This window comes from Mustelus asterias, chromosome 1, assembly GCF_964213995.1.
Source record: "Mustelus asterias chromosome 1, sMusAst1.hap1.1, whole genome shotgun sequence".
NCBI lineage: Eukaryota > Metazoa > Chordata > Chondrichthyes > Carcharhiniformes > Triakidae > Mustelus > Mustelus asterias.
In genome coordinates this window covers 8,085,520-8,102,438 of record NC_135801.1, presented here as the reverse complement: position 1 = coordinate 8,102,438, position 16,919 = coordinate 8,085,520, and the positions used below count along the sequence as shown (strand labels likewise).

General features: G+C 45.1%; 1 protein-coding gene across 1 annotated transcript in view; it reads left to right on the top strand.

The window, feature by feature from the left end:
- The window catches only part of grid2 (glutamate receptor, ionotropic, delta 2), an 858,176-nt gene that overhangs the window by 749,673 nt on the left and 91,584 nt on the right, over positions 1-16,919 (top strand). The window contains exon 14 of the mRNA XM_078225205.1: positions 16,684-16,850. Coding sequence (XP_078081331.1) covers positions 16,684-16,850 — 167 coding nt within the window. The remainder of the gene's footprint in view (positions 1-16,683; positions 16,851-16,919) is intronic.

Here is a 16,919-nt window from a genome sequence, read left to right as displayed (position 1 = left end):
CCAAATCATCCACCATCCTAACTTGGAAATACAAGGCTGTTCCTTCACCGTCACTGGATCAAAATCCTGGAGCTCCTACACCACATGGACTGCCCTGGTTGAAGAAAGCTTTCTCGAGGGTAATTAGAGATGGGCAAAGAACACTGGCCTAGCCAGGGCAGACCAGTTCCTCCCTCCATCTCTGCGTCTCTTTGTGGGGCTGATCCCTGAGGGCCACGTGATCGGGCCAGACCCTATGAGATGGCAGTGCGGGAAGCCAATCGGGTGCAAGGGTGCGCGTCCCGGGTCAGGGAGGAACTTCAATTGAAGCCGGGGACAGAAGAGACTGGATGTGTATTTCAGTTCTGTAGACCATCGCTTGTTCATATATAAATAGTGTTCTTAATAAACCTTTCATAACTTGAAGCCACAATGAGTCGCTGATGAAGTTACTACAATCTCCATGCCGAGCTGGTCTTGATGGACAGCACCGTGCTGCTGGACCTAGAGCCAATATAAGTCAGCAAGCATTCGGGATGATGAGTGAGCAAGATTTGGTTGTAGTTGAGATACAAGCAGGAGAGTATTATGTCGGGAGGAAGAGGGGAGGCCAGCCAGAACAAATATTAATGAACCACAACCTGTTAATTTCCAAATGGACTGTGCCATAGCTGAGACATGAATTAAGGGCTTTCCGCTCTGTGTAACCACAGTTAAAGAGAGGAACATATAGCCCATGGGTATCTGGGTGTAGACCTTTAAGACCTGGCTGGCTGTAGGGATTCGCATTCTAATCAGTATTCTGTAACTTGATTTTGTGTCTCTGTGCCCTGTTTGAGAGCACATTTTCACTCCATCTGACGAAGGAGCAGCGCTCTGAAAGCTTATGGTATTTGCTACCAAATAAACCTGTTGGACTTTAACCTGGTGTTGTGAGACTTCTATCTGGGTGTATACATGGCCTGCTCGTCCAAGCCCGTCAGTACAGATTGTTAGGACTTACGAAGCTGATGCATAGACAAGTGGAAACTAACTTCTTTATCTAAGTTGGCTCCAGTCTGCTTGTGACAAGCCTTTATGAAGAATTGATGTTAACCCAAACAAGCAGCAAGAAAAAATAATAATTGTGGAATTCTCCAGCACTCATTCCTATAAGAAGTGTTCTGACCCACTAAATGAAGAAGGGCTGTTGAGATTTTCCACTACTTGATAACTGTGAGTAGCTATATGGGGGAGGCAATGGGTGGCATGTTGGCACAGTGGTTAGCACTGCAGCCTCACAACACCAGGGTCCCAGGTTCAATTCCGCCCTCAGATCACTGTGTGTGTGGAGTTTGCACATTCTCCCCGTGTCTGCGTGGGTTTCCTCTGGGTGCTCCAGTTTCCTCCCACAGTCCAAAGATGTGCAGGTTAGGTTGATTGGCCATGTTAAATTGACCCCAGTGTCAGGGGGATTAGCAGGGTAAATGTGTGGGGTTGCGGCAATAGGGCCTGGGTGGCATTGTGGTTGGTATAGACTCAATAGGTCAAATGGCCTCCTTCTATACTGTAGGGATTTTATGATTCTCGTGGTATTATTGCTGGGCAATTAATCCAGAAACTCAGCTAATGTTCTGGGGACCAGGGTTCGAATCCTGCCACAGCAGATGGTGGAATTTGAATTCAATTTTTTTTAAAAAGATCTGGAATTAAGAATCTACTGATGACCATCAAACCATTATCAATTGTTGGAAAAACCCATTTGGTTCACTAATGTCCTTCAGGGAAGAAATGTGCTGCCCTTATCCGGTCTGGCCAACATGTGACTCCAGAGCCACAGCAATGTGGTTGACTCTCAATTGAACTTCAAGGGCAACTAGTGATGGGCAATAAATGCTGACCCAGCCAGTGACGTCCGTGTTCTACAAATAATTTTTTTAAAAATAGTGTGTAATTTGCAACGGATATGAAAGCGATACTGGTTACCTCAAGATTTTATATGCCCTTGTATGAGATAAAACATTAAAACATTTCACAGCTGATAAAATTCCTTGTTTGTCAGATAAACACTGATAAACATTGAATTTCCTAAAATAATTCAGAACGATGCATTTTCATGCATGCATAATTGTGTCAAATATGATCAGTAAAATTTTACCGCATAGGACATAATGTCAGCCATTACCGTTCCCATTTCACAGTAAATGCTTTGACAGTGATTCAGTAACATTCCATTAAATTCTGGAAGCATTTTTGCTTTTCAAAAACCAATTGAAAGACATCTGTCTGTCCAGGCCTTTCCCAGTATGGACTGTCAGCTGTAAGATCTGAATCTTACCTGGTCCCACTCCTTGTGCACAAAAACTAACGTTGACTCTCCAGGGCAGCATATATTTTAGTCAATTTCATCCTTTACAGGATGTAGACATCACCGACTAGGCCAGCATTTATTGCCCATTCCTAATTGCCCTTGAGAAGGTGGTGGTGAGCCACCTTCTTGAATTGCTACAGTCCAATTGGCGCAGGAACACCCACAGTGCTGTTAGGAAGGAAGGATTTCAACGCAGAGACAGCAAAGGAACTGGAATGCAGTATAATAAACGCAAAATACTGCGGTTGCTGGAATCTGAAACAGAAACAGAAAATCATGGAAAATCTCAGCGGGTTTGACAGCATCTGTGAAGAGAGAACAGAGCCAACGTTTCGCGTCTGGATGACCCTTCATCAGACTGGAATACAGTATCAGGGCAGGATGGTTTGGAGAGGAACTTGTAAGGGTCACTGTTTCCATGCATTTGCTGCCCTTGTCATTCTAGGTGGTAGAGGTTGTGGGTTTGGAAGGTGCTGCCCAAGGAACCTTTTGTGAGTTGCTACTGTGCATCTTAAAGATTGTACATACTGCTGCCATGGTGGTGGAGGGAGCGAATGTTTAAGATGGTGGACGGGATGCCAATCAAGCAGGCTGCTTTGTCCTGGATGGTGTCAAGCCTCTTCACAGAATCATAGAATCCTACAGTGCAGAAGGAGGCCATTTGGCCCATCGAGTCTGCACCGACCACAATCCCACGCAGGCCCCATCCCCACAGCCCCATGCATTTACTCTAGCGAGTCCCTCTGTGATGCGCGATATAACTCACGAGGCTAGAGATGCTCGAGGAAATAAAGGCTTTTATTAACTATTACAATAGAGCTACCATATATAGTACACGATCCCAGACTGAGGGGTCCCAGACAGAGCAGTGACCTTTATACCTCTCCCAGGAGGCGGAGCCCGACTGGGATGTACCATAATAACTATAATACAGGTAGAACAGCCCAACCCTAACCCCAACAGTAACAAGTAGAACAACCCAACCCTAACCCCAACAGCACCATATATACAGACACATAGTACTGGCCAGACCCTGGCTCAGTACTACCTAGTGGGAACCAACGATGGTTCACCACACTCTGACACTAAGGGGCAATTTAGCATGGCCAATCAACCTAACCCGCATATCTTTGAACTCCATGCAGACAGGGGGAGAATGTGCAAACTCCGCACAGACAGTGACCCAATCCAGGAATCGAACCGGGGACCCTGGCGCTGTGAGGCAGCAGTGCTAACCGCTGTGCCACTGTGCCACCCCCTTGAGTGCTGTTGGAGCTGCACTCACCCAGGCAAGTGGCGAGTGTCCAATCCTATTTCTGACTTGTGCCTTGTAGAGAGTGGGGGCAGGCCCTGGGGAGTCAGGAGGTGAGTTACTCAGCAGAATTTCACAATTGTGAATTTCAAGCTGGTACGGTGGCCAGGTCTTGCTGCATAAGAACATGGACTCTTTCAGTATCTGAGGAGTCATGAATGATGCTGAACATTGTGCAATCATCAGTGAACATCCCCACTTCAGTTTGAGGGAATGGATTTTTTTTTTAATAGAAGTTTACAGCATGGAAACAGGCCCTTCGGCCCTTTTTTTTAAACCCCAATTGCCCGCGTTTGGCCCATATCCCTCGATATCCATCTTACCCATGTAACTATCTAACCACTTTTTAAAATACAAAATTGTACCTACCTCTATCACTACCTCTGGCAGCTCGTTCCAGATACCCACCACCCTCTGTGTGAAAAAATTGCCCCTCTGGACCTTTTTGTATCTCTCCCCTCTCACCTTAAACCTATGCTCTCTAGTTTTAGACTCCCCTACCTTTGGGAAAAGATATTGACTATCTAGCTGATCTATGCCCCTCATTATCTTATAGATGTCTATAAGATCACCCCTTAGCCTTCTACGCTCCAGAGAAAAAAGTCCCAGTCTATCCAGCCTCTCCTTATAACCTAAACCATCAAGTCCCGGTAGCATCCTAGTAAATCTCTTCTGCACTCTTTCTAGTTTATTAATATCCTTTCTACAATAGGGTGACCAGGACTGTACACAGTATTCCAATGCTGCATTGCCTGAGCTGCTCTCTTTCAGATGAGATGTTAATTGAGTCCCACGTGCTTGGGTGGATGCAAAAGATCCCCTGGCACTATTTCGAAGAGGGAGAGCCCCCTCTGTCCCAGGGCCAATCTTTATCCCTCAGAAGGTAGAACCTTCCCCTTTCCTTCCTGTCCTTTAAAGAGATTATTTTAAAATTGGGCTGTCCACACTCGACTGATAAATGTTTGCTGGTATCAGCAGTGTGTTATCAGTGTCAATTGGCTTGGGAACCAGCCTGATTGACCCTTGATTATCGATTTAAGTAGGGCGGGCTGCCAATCTCAGCACCTGTCCACCTCAGGGGTGAGCTCCTAGGTAAAGCGGGAAGGTGATGGGGTGGACACCTGCCCTACTTTACGTGCCCTCTTTCGCCCCCCCCACCCCCCGCACCCTCACTGAAAACAAATCCATGTAAAATGCAGCGCAGAAATTAAGTTGCTTACCACTGAATCATGGCTGAAAATCAGACGTGTCTATCTGTGCAGAGCTCTCTGGAATCACGATCCTTCCATTCACCATCCTGACTTGGAAATATATCACCATTGCTTCACAGTCGCTGGGTCAAAATCCTGGAATTCGCTCCCTAACGGCATTGTGGGTCAACCCACAGTACGTGGACTGCAGTGATTCAAGAAGGCAGCTCACCACCACCTTCTCAGGGGCAACTAGGGATGAGCAATAAACGCTGGCCAGCCAGCGATATCCATGTCCCACGCATGAATAAAAAAAAACTTACCTTGTGCCTGCACCCTCCTCCAACCCCAGCTTCTGCTTCTTCTGCTAATCCAATGGTCATTTCTACACTTTGAGTTTCGCCCAAAGCTTTTTGCGTAGGTGAGCAGAAAAGGCGACCTTGGTCACAAAGTCACAGAAGAGCACTTTGCAGAGTAAGAACTTTCAAAACATTATGAACTTTCCCAGTGACGGATGTTCAGAGAGTGAAATTGAAACAAAGCTTTCCAGTGCTTTTTATTTTCATGCATTATTCACCTCAGATCACTTCCAGTCACGTGCAGACATTGTAAAGATTTCACTAAGCCAGATCCCAGTTCACAATTCAAATACTCAAAGGATTTATCTCTTCAAAAGCTTAACTGACTACATTATTATCGTCTATTCTTGCATCAAAAGTTGCTGCACAAAGGGGTTGGTATTTAATGTGTTACATTTCGCTATTCAGGCTAATGGTGAAGGAACAATATTGGAATAGTTGGTAGCACGCTTACTGATAAGGCTGAAGATTCTGGGTTCACATTCCATGGAGACAGTGCTGCACTGTCAGATACAGCCCCTATTTAAACAATTGTGTAAATGGTGCCTTGCTTAGATCAGAATGAAAGTCGGTCTTTAGATATCCACTTTAGTTGATGAAATTAAAACAAAGACACACAGTTGCTTTATTTGCCGGAGAGAGTTTATTGACTCCGTTCACAGTTGGCAGGTCGTGCTGCAGCTGTACAGAACCATAGTTAGGCCTCATTTGGAATATTGTGTACAATTTTGGTTGCTATACGGTCAGTAGGATGTAGATATTTTGGAGAGGGGGCAGAAGAGGGTTACCAGGTCTAGAGGGTATCAGCTATGAGAAGAGGTTGGATAAACTTGCTTTGTTCTCACTGGAATGACAGAGGTCGAGGGATGACCTGATAGAAGTCTACAAGATTATGAGTGGCATGGACAGAGTAGATCATCAGAGGCTCTTTCCTAGGGTACAAAAGTCAAGTACTAGGGGAAATAGGTTTAAGGTGCATGGGGAAAAGTTTAGAGGAGATGTGCGAGGCAAGTTTTTTACACAGAGGGTGGTGAATGTCTGGAATGCGCTGCCCGGGGAGGTGGTGGGAGCAGGTATGATAGCAGCATCTAGACGAATACATGAATAGGACAGAATGGAAGGATACGGACTCCGTAAGTGCATGCGGTTTTAGTTTAGGCAGGCATCATGATCAGCACAGGCTTGGAGGCCGAAGGGTCTGTTCTTGTGCTGTACTGTTCTTTGTTCTTTGCTCTAACATTACTCCTATGCCCAGTGTCCCAGCTATTCCCATTTATGAGTGTACAAATACCTATCACTCATTTAACAATGTCATCTCCATTAAACTTTAACAATGTAATTAATAAGACATTGGCAGAAGAACCTTTGGACCATTTGAAGACATGCACTGGCTCGCTTTGCACTACTGCCTCACAGCGCCAGGAACCCGGGTTCAATTCCAGCCTTAGGTCACTGACTGTGTGGAGTCTGCACGTTCTCCCCGTGTCTGCGTGGGTTTCCTCCGGGTGCTCCGGTTTCCTCCCACAGTCCAAAGATGTGCGGGTTAGATTGATTGGCCATGCTAAGTAACTCCGTGGTAAATGTGTGGCGTTACGGGAATAGGACCTGGGTAGGATTGTTGCTAGTGCAGGCTCAATGGACCGAATGGCCTCCTTCTGCACTGTAGTGATTTTATGATTCTATGAATCTATGATTTTAAGCTGGGTGGTGTTCTATCTAAAGTTTCTCTCACCAGTTTAAAACAGATCACCTGCTCGTTTATTTGATAACTTAGGCAGCACCAAGCAAATGATGGGGCTAACTTCATTTAGGTACAAGATACACGAAGCAACAACCAAAATCTCACCTCGCTACAATAATCCTGCCCCAAACATCGCAAAGCTGCTGTACAGTTTATGCTGTTATTCAGGAAACTAAACTTTGGTGCTTAAGTTTTCACTGCACACGCAACAGTTGTAGGAAAGAGGAGAAGCAGGCTGGAACTTTGAGATAAAAGCAAAATACTGCAGATGCGGTAAATCTGAAATAAAAACAGAAAGGGTTGGAAATACTCAGCAGATCTGGCAGAGTCTGTGGAGAAAGAAACAGAGTTTTTATCAAGAGGAATCATATTGGGCTCAAAATGTTCACTGATTAACCAGTCATTCCACTGATTAATCAGTTGTTCCACTGATTAACCAGTCGTTCCACTGAGTAACCAGTTGTTCCATGGATTAACTAACCTGTCCACTGAGTAACTAGTCTGTCTGTTCCTCAGCAGACCAGCTTAAACCCAGGTTTGAGATTCAGAGCATCATCTGGTGCGCGATAACCTCCATCTAAATCAGCAGAACATCCGCATCGGTTCAGTGTTATCTGGAGAACCAGTAAACATTCAAACTTCAAAGTTCCGTATTATAAGGTTCCGGGGGATTAGATAAATGGATTTCCAAATCCAAAGCCAAAATAGCTGCCGGGGAAAATGCTTTAGCTAACCTCCCCCCATCAAACAAACGTAAATTAAGTTTCTAAGCCCCAGTCGTATCATTAAGAAAGTCCAGGGATAAACATGGGTTTTGTTTTCAAAGCGGAACTCTAGTAAAAGATAGCAGTAAAAGGGGAGAGTTTAAAATATTGTGGTAAAGGACAGAGCGAGGCAGATATGCATCGAAATACAGCTTGAGAACAGATAAGCTACTCACATGAAGAAGTCTTTCACTTCTCTGAGAAACACTTTTCCATTCACTGCTCCACAGCCACCGTTGACTGATTACCCACAGAAGGTGGGTGCAGTGACTTTACAAACTTTGTCACGTCGATTGAACCAGCAATCTGGATTCAGCCAGGCTTCACATTATTAATAGGTCTGAGCAGTGTTCCTTTTCATGACACTATAAGATTCACTTATTGCCATGGAGTCCTTCTGTCTGATTTCACGAGCTAAGTTAACCCTGTGGATGCATCGGCAAAAAATAACTTGCAATTATTATCATGTCTTCCCTGCTTGTTCAACGCTGCCTTCAGACTTTTGAATGGACCTACCTCGTGTTAAGTTGATCTTTCTCGACACCCTAGATATGACCGTAACATTACATTCTGCACGCTCTCCTTTTCTTCCCTGTGTACGGTATGCTTTGTGTAGCGCGCAAGAAACAATACTTGTCACTGTATACTAATACATGTGACAATAATAAATCAAATCAAATCAAAGTCCTCAGGACATCTCAATTTACTTCAGAACCTGGCAAACTTGCTGAAGTGTAATCACTGTTCAAACACTGGCACAGTGGTTAGCACTGCTGCCTCACAACGCCAGGGACCCGGGTTCAATTCCGGCCTTGGGTCACTGTCTGTGTGGAGTTTACACATTCTCTGCATGGGTTTCCTCTGTGTGCTTCAGTTTCCTCCCACAGTCCAAAGGTGTGCAGGTTAGGATGGATTGGCCATGCTAAATTGCCCCTTGGTGTCCCGAGATGTGTCGGTTAGATGGGATTAGCCATGGTAAATGTATGGGGTTACGGGGATAGGGAAGGGCACAGACCATGGGTAAGATACTCTGTCAGAGAGTTGGTACAGACTCGATGGGCCAAATGGCTTCTTCTGCACTCTAGGGATTCTATGATTCTAATGTAGGAAAGCGCAACAGTCAATTTGCCTACAATGAAGCTCCACTAATGCAATCCTGGCCAGGCCCTCATCTTCCATCCTCCATAATCCTAAGGACATCCAAACCTCTATTACCCATATCCTCGTCTCATTCACCCATCATCCCTGAGCTTGCTGACCTGCTTCGGCTCCCAGTTAAGCAACAGCTCAGTTTCAAAATTCTCGGCCTTATTTCTAAATCCCTCCATAGCCTCGCCCCTTTCTTTCTTCCTCCAGCTTGGCAACTCTCCAAGAGATCAACGCTCCTCCAATTCTAGCTTTAAGCTCATTCCAATTTCCATCACTTCACCAGTGGCAGTCATGTTCCCAGCTGCCTGGGCTTTAAGCCCTAGAAATCCCTCCCGAAATTCCCAGCCCTGTTACCTTTAATCCCTCCTTTCAGATGCCCCTTAAAAACGACTTCCTTGACAAAGCTTTTGGCCAACTGACTTGAGCTCTCCTTCTGTGACTTGGTGCCTATGTTAATTTGATAATGTTACTAGGAAGCAGTTTGGAATGTTTTACAATGTTGGTGGCATTAGATAAATGGAAGTTATTGTTGTATCAATTGAAGACATTCGTGGCGGAATTTTCCTGTCCCGCCCACCATGGGAATTGTAGCCGGCGGGACACGGACCATCCGTTGACCTTGGGCAGGATTTTCCGGTCTTGGGGCGAATGTGGCCGGAAAATCCCACCCTCCAGATTTACTTGCTGGGGCAGATCATTCCTTTCTTTTTTACAATGTTTGTCTTTTCCATTTGCAAATCTGAGCCTGAAATAACCCATCACTAATTAGTTTGTATGAATTTAAAAAGGGAGACTTTGGTTAATTTTAATGTGAACATTCCACAGAGGATGTCACTGCGCAATTTAAGATGTCACCACTCAGCCTAATGAAGACTCGTTTGGAAATAGAAAGCTGAACAGCTATGAGAAAGGAAATGGGATAAATATTTCAGAGAAAATTATTGTCGCGGTTACGCGGAATTGAACTGTGGACATTTCTGTCACACACCCTGCACAGTCTGGATGGGTGAATGACCCTATGCTGAAAAATACCTTGAGTTTAAATGTAGCGGGAGCCCAAATATTCCTGAGGCAAGTTCACCTGCAGAAAAGTGATAAAATAACCAGTTTTACTTTCATTTGCATCTTTCCTTATCACATCCAAACAGGTAGGAGGTGCTTCAATGAGCACTTCCAGTTTCCAGCTCATATATGAAATGAAAAGTTCTTCACAGAATGGTACTTAGTAAGAAATACAATAACTCTGAGATTGTGACACACACATCCTAAAAATATGGCTCTATTCCCTCAGTTTAATATGACTAATCAGAGGTCAGTAGCCCAGTCATAATGTTACTGGACTAGCAATCCAGAGGTCTGGACTAATGCTCTTGAGAGGTGAGTTCAAATCCCAGCATGCAGTTGGGAATATTTAAATTAAATCCAATTGGTCAGTAAATCTGGAATGAAATGTGAGCCTCATTAATAATGATCATGAAACTGGTAGTTTGTCTTCAGAAGTCATTTAGTTCACTAATGCCTTTCAGGGAAGGAAATCTGCCAACATTAACCACTCTGACCCACAGGAGATTCATGGGACATGGGGCATCGCTGGCTGGCCAGCATTTATTGCCCATCCCTAATTGCACAAGGGTAGTTGAGAGTCAACCACATTGCTGGGCTCTGGAGTCACATGTAGGTCAGACCAGGTAAGAACAGCATATTTCCCTCCCTAAAATACATCAGTGAACCAGGTGGGTTTTTCTGAAAATCAACAATGGTCATCAGTACGTTCTTAATTCCAGATTTTTTTTATTGAATTCAAATTCAGATTCGAACCCAAATGCCAAGAACGTTAGCTGAATTTCTGGATTAATTGTCTAGCGATAATACCACTAGGCCATCACCTCCCATCGAGTTGCCTCTACTCCGTTTCAATGGGAAAAATGGTGGCCTTGCCACTGAATGGCCGACTCCTGTTCCTAATTTATATGTTGGTATGCTCAAATCCCAAGTATGAATTAAAAAAGCAATTCAATCGTTCTATGAAGGAAAGGCAGAGTTATTTTTATTCATTCATGAGGTGTGGGTGTCACTGGCTGGGCCAGCATTTATTGACAATCCCTAATTTATTGCCCATCCCAAAGTATCTTGCAGCACAGGGCAGCACTGCGACACAGTGGTTAGTGCTGCTGCCTCACAGCACCAGAGACCCAGGTTCGATTTCTGGCTTCGGTCACTGTCTGTGCGGCAACTATACCTTCCCCCCAAGTCTGCATGGGTTTTCTCCGAGTGCTCCGGTTTCCTCCCACAGTCAGAAAGAAGTGCTGGTTAGGTGTATCAACCATGCTAAATTCTCCCTCGGTGTACCCGAACAGGTGCCGAAGTGTGGCGACTAGGGGATTTTCACAGTAACTTCATTGCAGTGTTAATGTAAGCCTACTTGTGACACTAATAAATACATTTTAATAAACACACTATTCTGCGATGCCACTTTAAGAATGTATCAACACTATTCCAGTATCACTCTTACTATACTAAAAAGTTGGAAGTTAAGAAAATGTTTTTGTAGCATGAGGAATTCATTTTATTGTCAACACACAAATTGCTCTAAGTCTTTTGGAAGATTAGCCAAATGAGTCTCAATCAACTGCTGTGATGGGGACTTTTCCTTAACTACTACTGTTGTGATTTTAGGTGTGTTAACTACTGAAGCATGAAGACCTAACAGGGTATAATGTAGCACTTCATGGCTTTAGATGTTGTTGAGTCTGCTTAGTCAGGGAGTGCTGATGGTTGGGTTTTCCCTCTTTGCATCTAAGTATTACTCTAAATGTGATACAACGAGGTGAATTGGGAATCTGGTGAGCAGGAAAGCATTTTCGGTGTCTTGCGGCAAGAATGGCATCACCTTTCCAAAGAATCAACCCTTGGCACACACAGTTTTTATATTGATACCATGAAGCAGCATCAGTCCAAACAACAATGACCAAGCTAATGTGGCAACTAGATTGCTGAATCGTCCTGCTCATCTTGGTGAATAGATGAAAGCAGGGGAATGTTAGACATGCAAAGTGGAGTTGACTCAGTGATAGCTATGTCTCAAGAGTGCACACATTATGTTGCCTTTCATCCATCATTTGTCCCATGCCCTGTATAATTCGGTGCTGTTGCCGCCACCCCCCCCCCCCCCCCCCCCCCCCCCCCCCGCCACCACCCACCCTCCCCCCCAACTCCCAAATATGCTGCATTACTTAAACTTCATAGATGGCTCAGAACTTTTTTCAACGCGCCAAGTAAGGAGCATAAAGTCACCCCCATCAGCTTCCGACAAGGAACGTTGCATTATGGTCACTGATCTTCTCTAACAATTCAACTGGTTGTTATTAATGCAACAACAATACCACAGACAAGGGTAGGCTGTGATGCAGTGGTATTGTCACCGGACTAGTAATCCAGAGACCCAGGGTAATGCTCTGGGAACCCAGGGTTGAATCCCACCGTGGTAGATGGTAAAATTTGAATTCAATAAAAATATCTGGAATTAAGAATCTACTGGGCAGCACAGTGGTACAGTAGTTAGCACTGCTGCCTCACAACGCCAGGGACCTGGGTTCAATACTGGCTTTGGGTCACTGTCTGTGTGGAGTTTGCACATTGTCCCCGTGTCTGCGTAGGTTTCCTCCGGATGCTCCAGCTTCCCCCCACAGTCCAAAGATGTGCAGGTTAGGTTGATTGACCATGGAAAATTGCCCCTAGAGTCAGGGAGACTAGCAGAGTAAATATATGGGGTTGCAGGAATAGGGGCTGGGTGGGATTGTGGTCAGTGCAGACTCAATGGGCTGAATGGCCTCCTGCACTGTAAGGATTCTATGATTCTATGATGACCATGAAACCATTGTCAATTGTCATAAATACCCATTTGCTTCCCTAATGTCCTTTAGGGAAGGAAATCTGTCGTCCTTACCCAATCTGGCCTACATGTGACTCCAGACATACAGCAATGTGGATGACTCTGAAATGGCCTAGCAAGCCATTCGGTTCAAGGGCAACAAATACTGGCTTAGCCCACAACGCCCACATCCCATGAAAGAATACAAAAAAACCACATGAAAGACTATATGCTACTTTTTTTGATCATAGGATGTTCCAAAGCACCATGCAGCAGATGAAATACTTCTAAAAGTGTAGTCACAGCGGTAATGTAGGAATCCATTTCACACACAGCAAGCTTCCACAATCAGCAATGAGATCATGCGCAGATAATTTGATTTGGTGAAGTTGGGATTGGGGGATAAAAATGGCCTGGACACCAGGGATAACTCTCCTGCTTCTCTTCAAAATAGCATCATGGGATCTTTAGTGCCCACCTGAGAGAGTAAAGAGGGCCTCAGTTTAACATCTCATCCTCAAGACAGCACCCCCGACAGTGCAGCACTCCTTCAGTATTACATTGGGATTGATTTGATTTAATTTGATTTATTATTGTCACATGTATTAACATAGTGAAAAGTATTGTTTCTTGCGCGCTAAACAGACAAAGCATACTGTTCATAGAGAAGGAAACGCGAGAGTGCAGATTATAATGTTTACAGTCATAGCTAAGGTGTAGAGAAAGATCAACTTAATGCAAGGTAGGTCCATTCAAAAGTCTGACAGCAGCAGGGAAGAAGCTATTCCTGAGTCGGTCGCTATGTGACCTCAGATTTTTGTATCTTTTTCCCGATAGAAGAAGGTGGAAGAGCCTATATCCAGGGTGCATGGGGTCCTTAATTGTGCTGGCTGCTTTGCCGAGACAGCGGGAAGTGTAGACAGAGTCAATGGATGGGAGGCTGGTTTGCGTGATGGATTGGGCTACATTCACGACTTTTTGTAGTTTCTTGTGGTCTTGGGCAGAGCAGGAGCCCATACCAAGCTGTGATACAACCAGAAAGGATGCTTTCTATGGTGCATCTGTAAAAGTTGGTGAGAGTCGTAGCAGACATGCCAAATTTCTTAGTCTTCTGAGAAAGTAGAGGCGCTGGTGGGCTTTCCTAACTATAGCATTGGCATGGGGGGACCGGGACAGGTTGTTGGTGATCTGGACACCTAAAAACTTGAAGCTTCCGACCATTTCTACTTCGTCCCCATTGATGTAGAAAGGGGCATGTTCTCCTTTACACTTCCTGAAGTCGATGTTGACATTGAGGGAGAAATTATTGTTTGTGTGCTGAAGTGGTCTTGACCACACAGCCTCTGATTCAGAGGCAGGAGCTGACTAAGCTGACTAAGAGCTGAACAGCTAAATGTACATCAAGTTATAATGCAATGCCAACTTACTGACTGCAATAAAACCAGAAAATGCAGGTCTGGCAAGACTTTTGGAGAGAGGAGCAAAGACAACAGCTAAGATTTTACCACGGGCTTCAGGCCCCCAGCATCAGGTAAAATGGGAGTGCCAAGGCAGCACCTCCTAGCAATGGGTCCAGAGGAATTTCTATTGCATTCCTCTAAACTTCTGACAATTAGCCCAGTTACATTCCAATATCATCCACATACTTCTGATCACATACCTGTGCCATCAATTAGACCACCCATTTCCATCTCAGTAATATTTTTCTTATGAATTCATGGGATGTGGGTGTCGCTGGTTTGGCCAGCATTTATTGTCCATCCCTGAGGGTATTTAAGATCCACATTGGTGTAGGTCTGGAGTCACATGTAGGCCAGACCAGGTAAGGACAGCAGATTTTCTTCCCTAAAGAACATTAGAATCATAGAATCCCTACAGTGCAGGAGGAGGCCATTTGGCCCATCGAGTCTGCACTGACCACAATCCCACCCAGGCCCTATTCCCATAACCCCTCATATTTACCCTGCTAATCTCCCTGACACTAGGGTTAATTTAGCATGACCCGCGCATCTTTGGACTGTGGAAGGAAACCGGAGCACCTGGAGGAAACCTGCGCAGACAAGGGGAGAATGTGCAAACTCCACACAGACAGTCACCCGAGGCTGGAATTGGACCGGGTCCCTGGCACTGTGAGCCAGCAGTGCTAACCACTGGGCCACCGTGCCGCCCAGTGAACCAGATGGGTTAGTGAACCAGATGGTTTTTTTTAAACAGCAATCAACAGTCATCATTAGACTTCTAATTTCAGATTTTTATTGATTTCAAATTTCACCATCTGCCGTGGTGGGATTCGAAGCCAGGTCCCTGGAGCATTAGCCTGGGTCTCTGGATCGGCAGTCCAGTGACAATACCACGTGGACACTGCCTCCCCGAATTCAACCCTGCTTCAGCCCAAATGCTGTTGAAGCCTTTCTCTTTGTTAGCTCTACATCTGACTATCCCAACTCACTCCTGACTGGCCTTCCACATTCCATAAACCTGAAGTCATCCAGACAGTTGCTGCTCTAACGCACACCAAGACACATTCACCTCTTCAACCCCTGTGCCTACTAACTTACATTGGTTCCCAATTAAACAATGCCTTGATTTCAAATTCCCATCCTTATTTCCAAATCCTTTAATAGTCTCTCTCCTCACTATCTTCGCAATCCGCTCTAGTCCCAGAACCGTCCGAGAACACCTGCACTCCATTAATTCTAGCCTCTTGCGCATCTCCAATAAGTACACCACTGGCGGCCATGCCTTCAACTATCTGTCTCTAAGACTCTGTTATTTCCTCCCTCTCTTGCTTACTGCCTTGAAGACACTTTTTAAAACTTACATCTTTAACTAGGCTTTTTGTCACCTGCTGTTATATTTCCTTATGGTACTTGGTGTCATATTTTGATTGAGAATGATCCTATGAATAACCCTGGGGCGTTGCACTTCATCGTAGATGATAGTTAAATACAACGTAACAATAGACCTGTGCAATGTGGCCCCTGAAAAAATGGAATAAAAACGGCAGCACCAATTCTCTGGCTGTCTTCCTTTTAATCGTAGTTCCCCGCTTGAAAAACAAACACACTGAATTTACCTTTAAATTTCTGAAGTCTTAACCACCACTTTATCTTAGTAGCTACATGCAACTATGGAGGCCAAAAGAAAGAGAGAGCAAAAAATAACTCATAATGAATCATAAAGTCATTGAGCAATACAGCACGGAAACAGGCCGACCGGTTCACGCTGACCGTGGTGCCCTCCCAGTTATTCATTCATGGGGTATGAGCATCACTGGTTGGCCAGTCCGCTTGATTGGCACCACATCCACAAACATTCAATCCCTCCACCACCGACACTCAGCAGCAGCAATGTATACTATCTACAAGATGCACTGCAGCAATTCACCAAAGTGGTTAGCACTGCTGCCTCACAAAGCCAGGGACCCGGGTTCAATTCTGGCCTCGGGTCACTGTCCGTGTGGAGTCTGCACGTTCTCCCCGTGTCTGCATGGGTTTCCTGCGGGTGCTCTGGTTTCTTCCCACAGTCCAAAAGATGTGCTGGTTAGGTGCATTGTCCATGGTAAATTTTCCCTCAGTGTAACCAGACAGGCACCAGAGTGTGGTGACTAGAGGATTTTCGCAGTAACTTCATTGCAACGTTAATGTAAGCCTACTTGTGACATTAACAAATAAACTTTCAAACTTTAAGGGTGAAGGCAGGCTCCCAAAGCTGGAAGGTCAAATAGAAACCTTCCAGCTTCAGAGGAGAAGAAGGCAGCTGTAAAGGGTAAGTAACCGAGAGGGCATCTCCCTAGGATTCTACCCCATGGCCAACACCAGGAATAGGGTCAAGTCGGTGCCATTGGCACCAGTTTTGTTTCTTTACCCTGGCTTCCTTTGCTTTTCCCTACAAACGAGGGGTAGGGGGAAAAAAAGGCCAGATCAAGCTGCGTTGGATTTGACTGAAATCTATTCTCTCACTTGCAGGTTAAAGTTGGGAATTATGCCTTTGTTTGGGATGTAGCAGTATTGGAATACATCGCCCTGAACAGCCCCGACTGCTCTTTATTCACCGTCGGCAACACCCTGGCAGACCGAGGATACGGCATTGCTCTCCAGCACGGCAGCCCGTACAGAGACATCTTTTCCCAAAGGTAGGATCCCGCAGATTTAACATGGTTCATCCCGCGTGTTTAATCAGCCACCCTGTAAACATTAGGAAC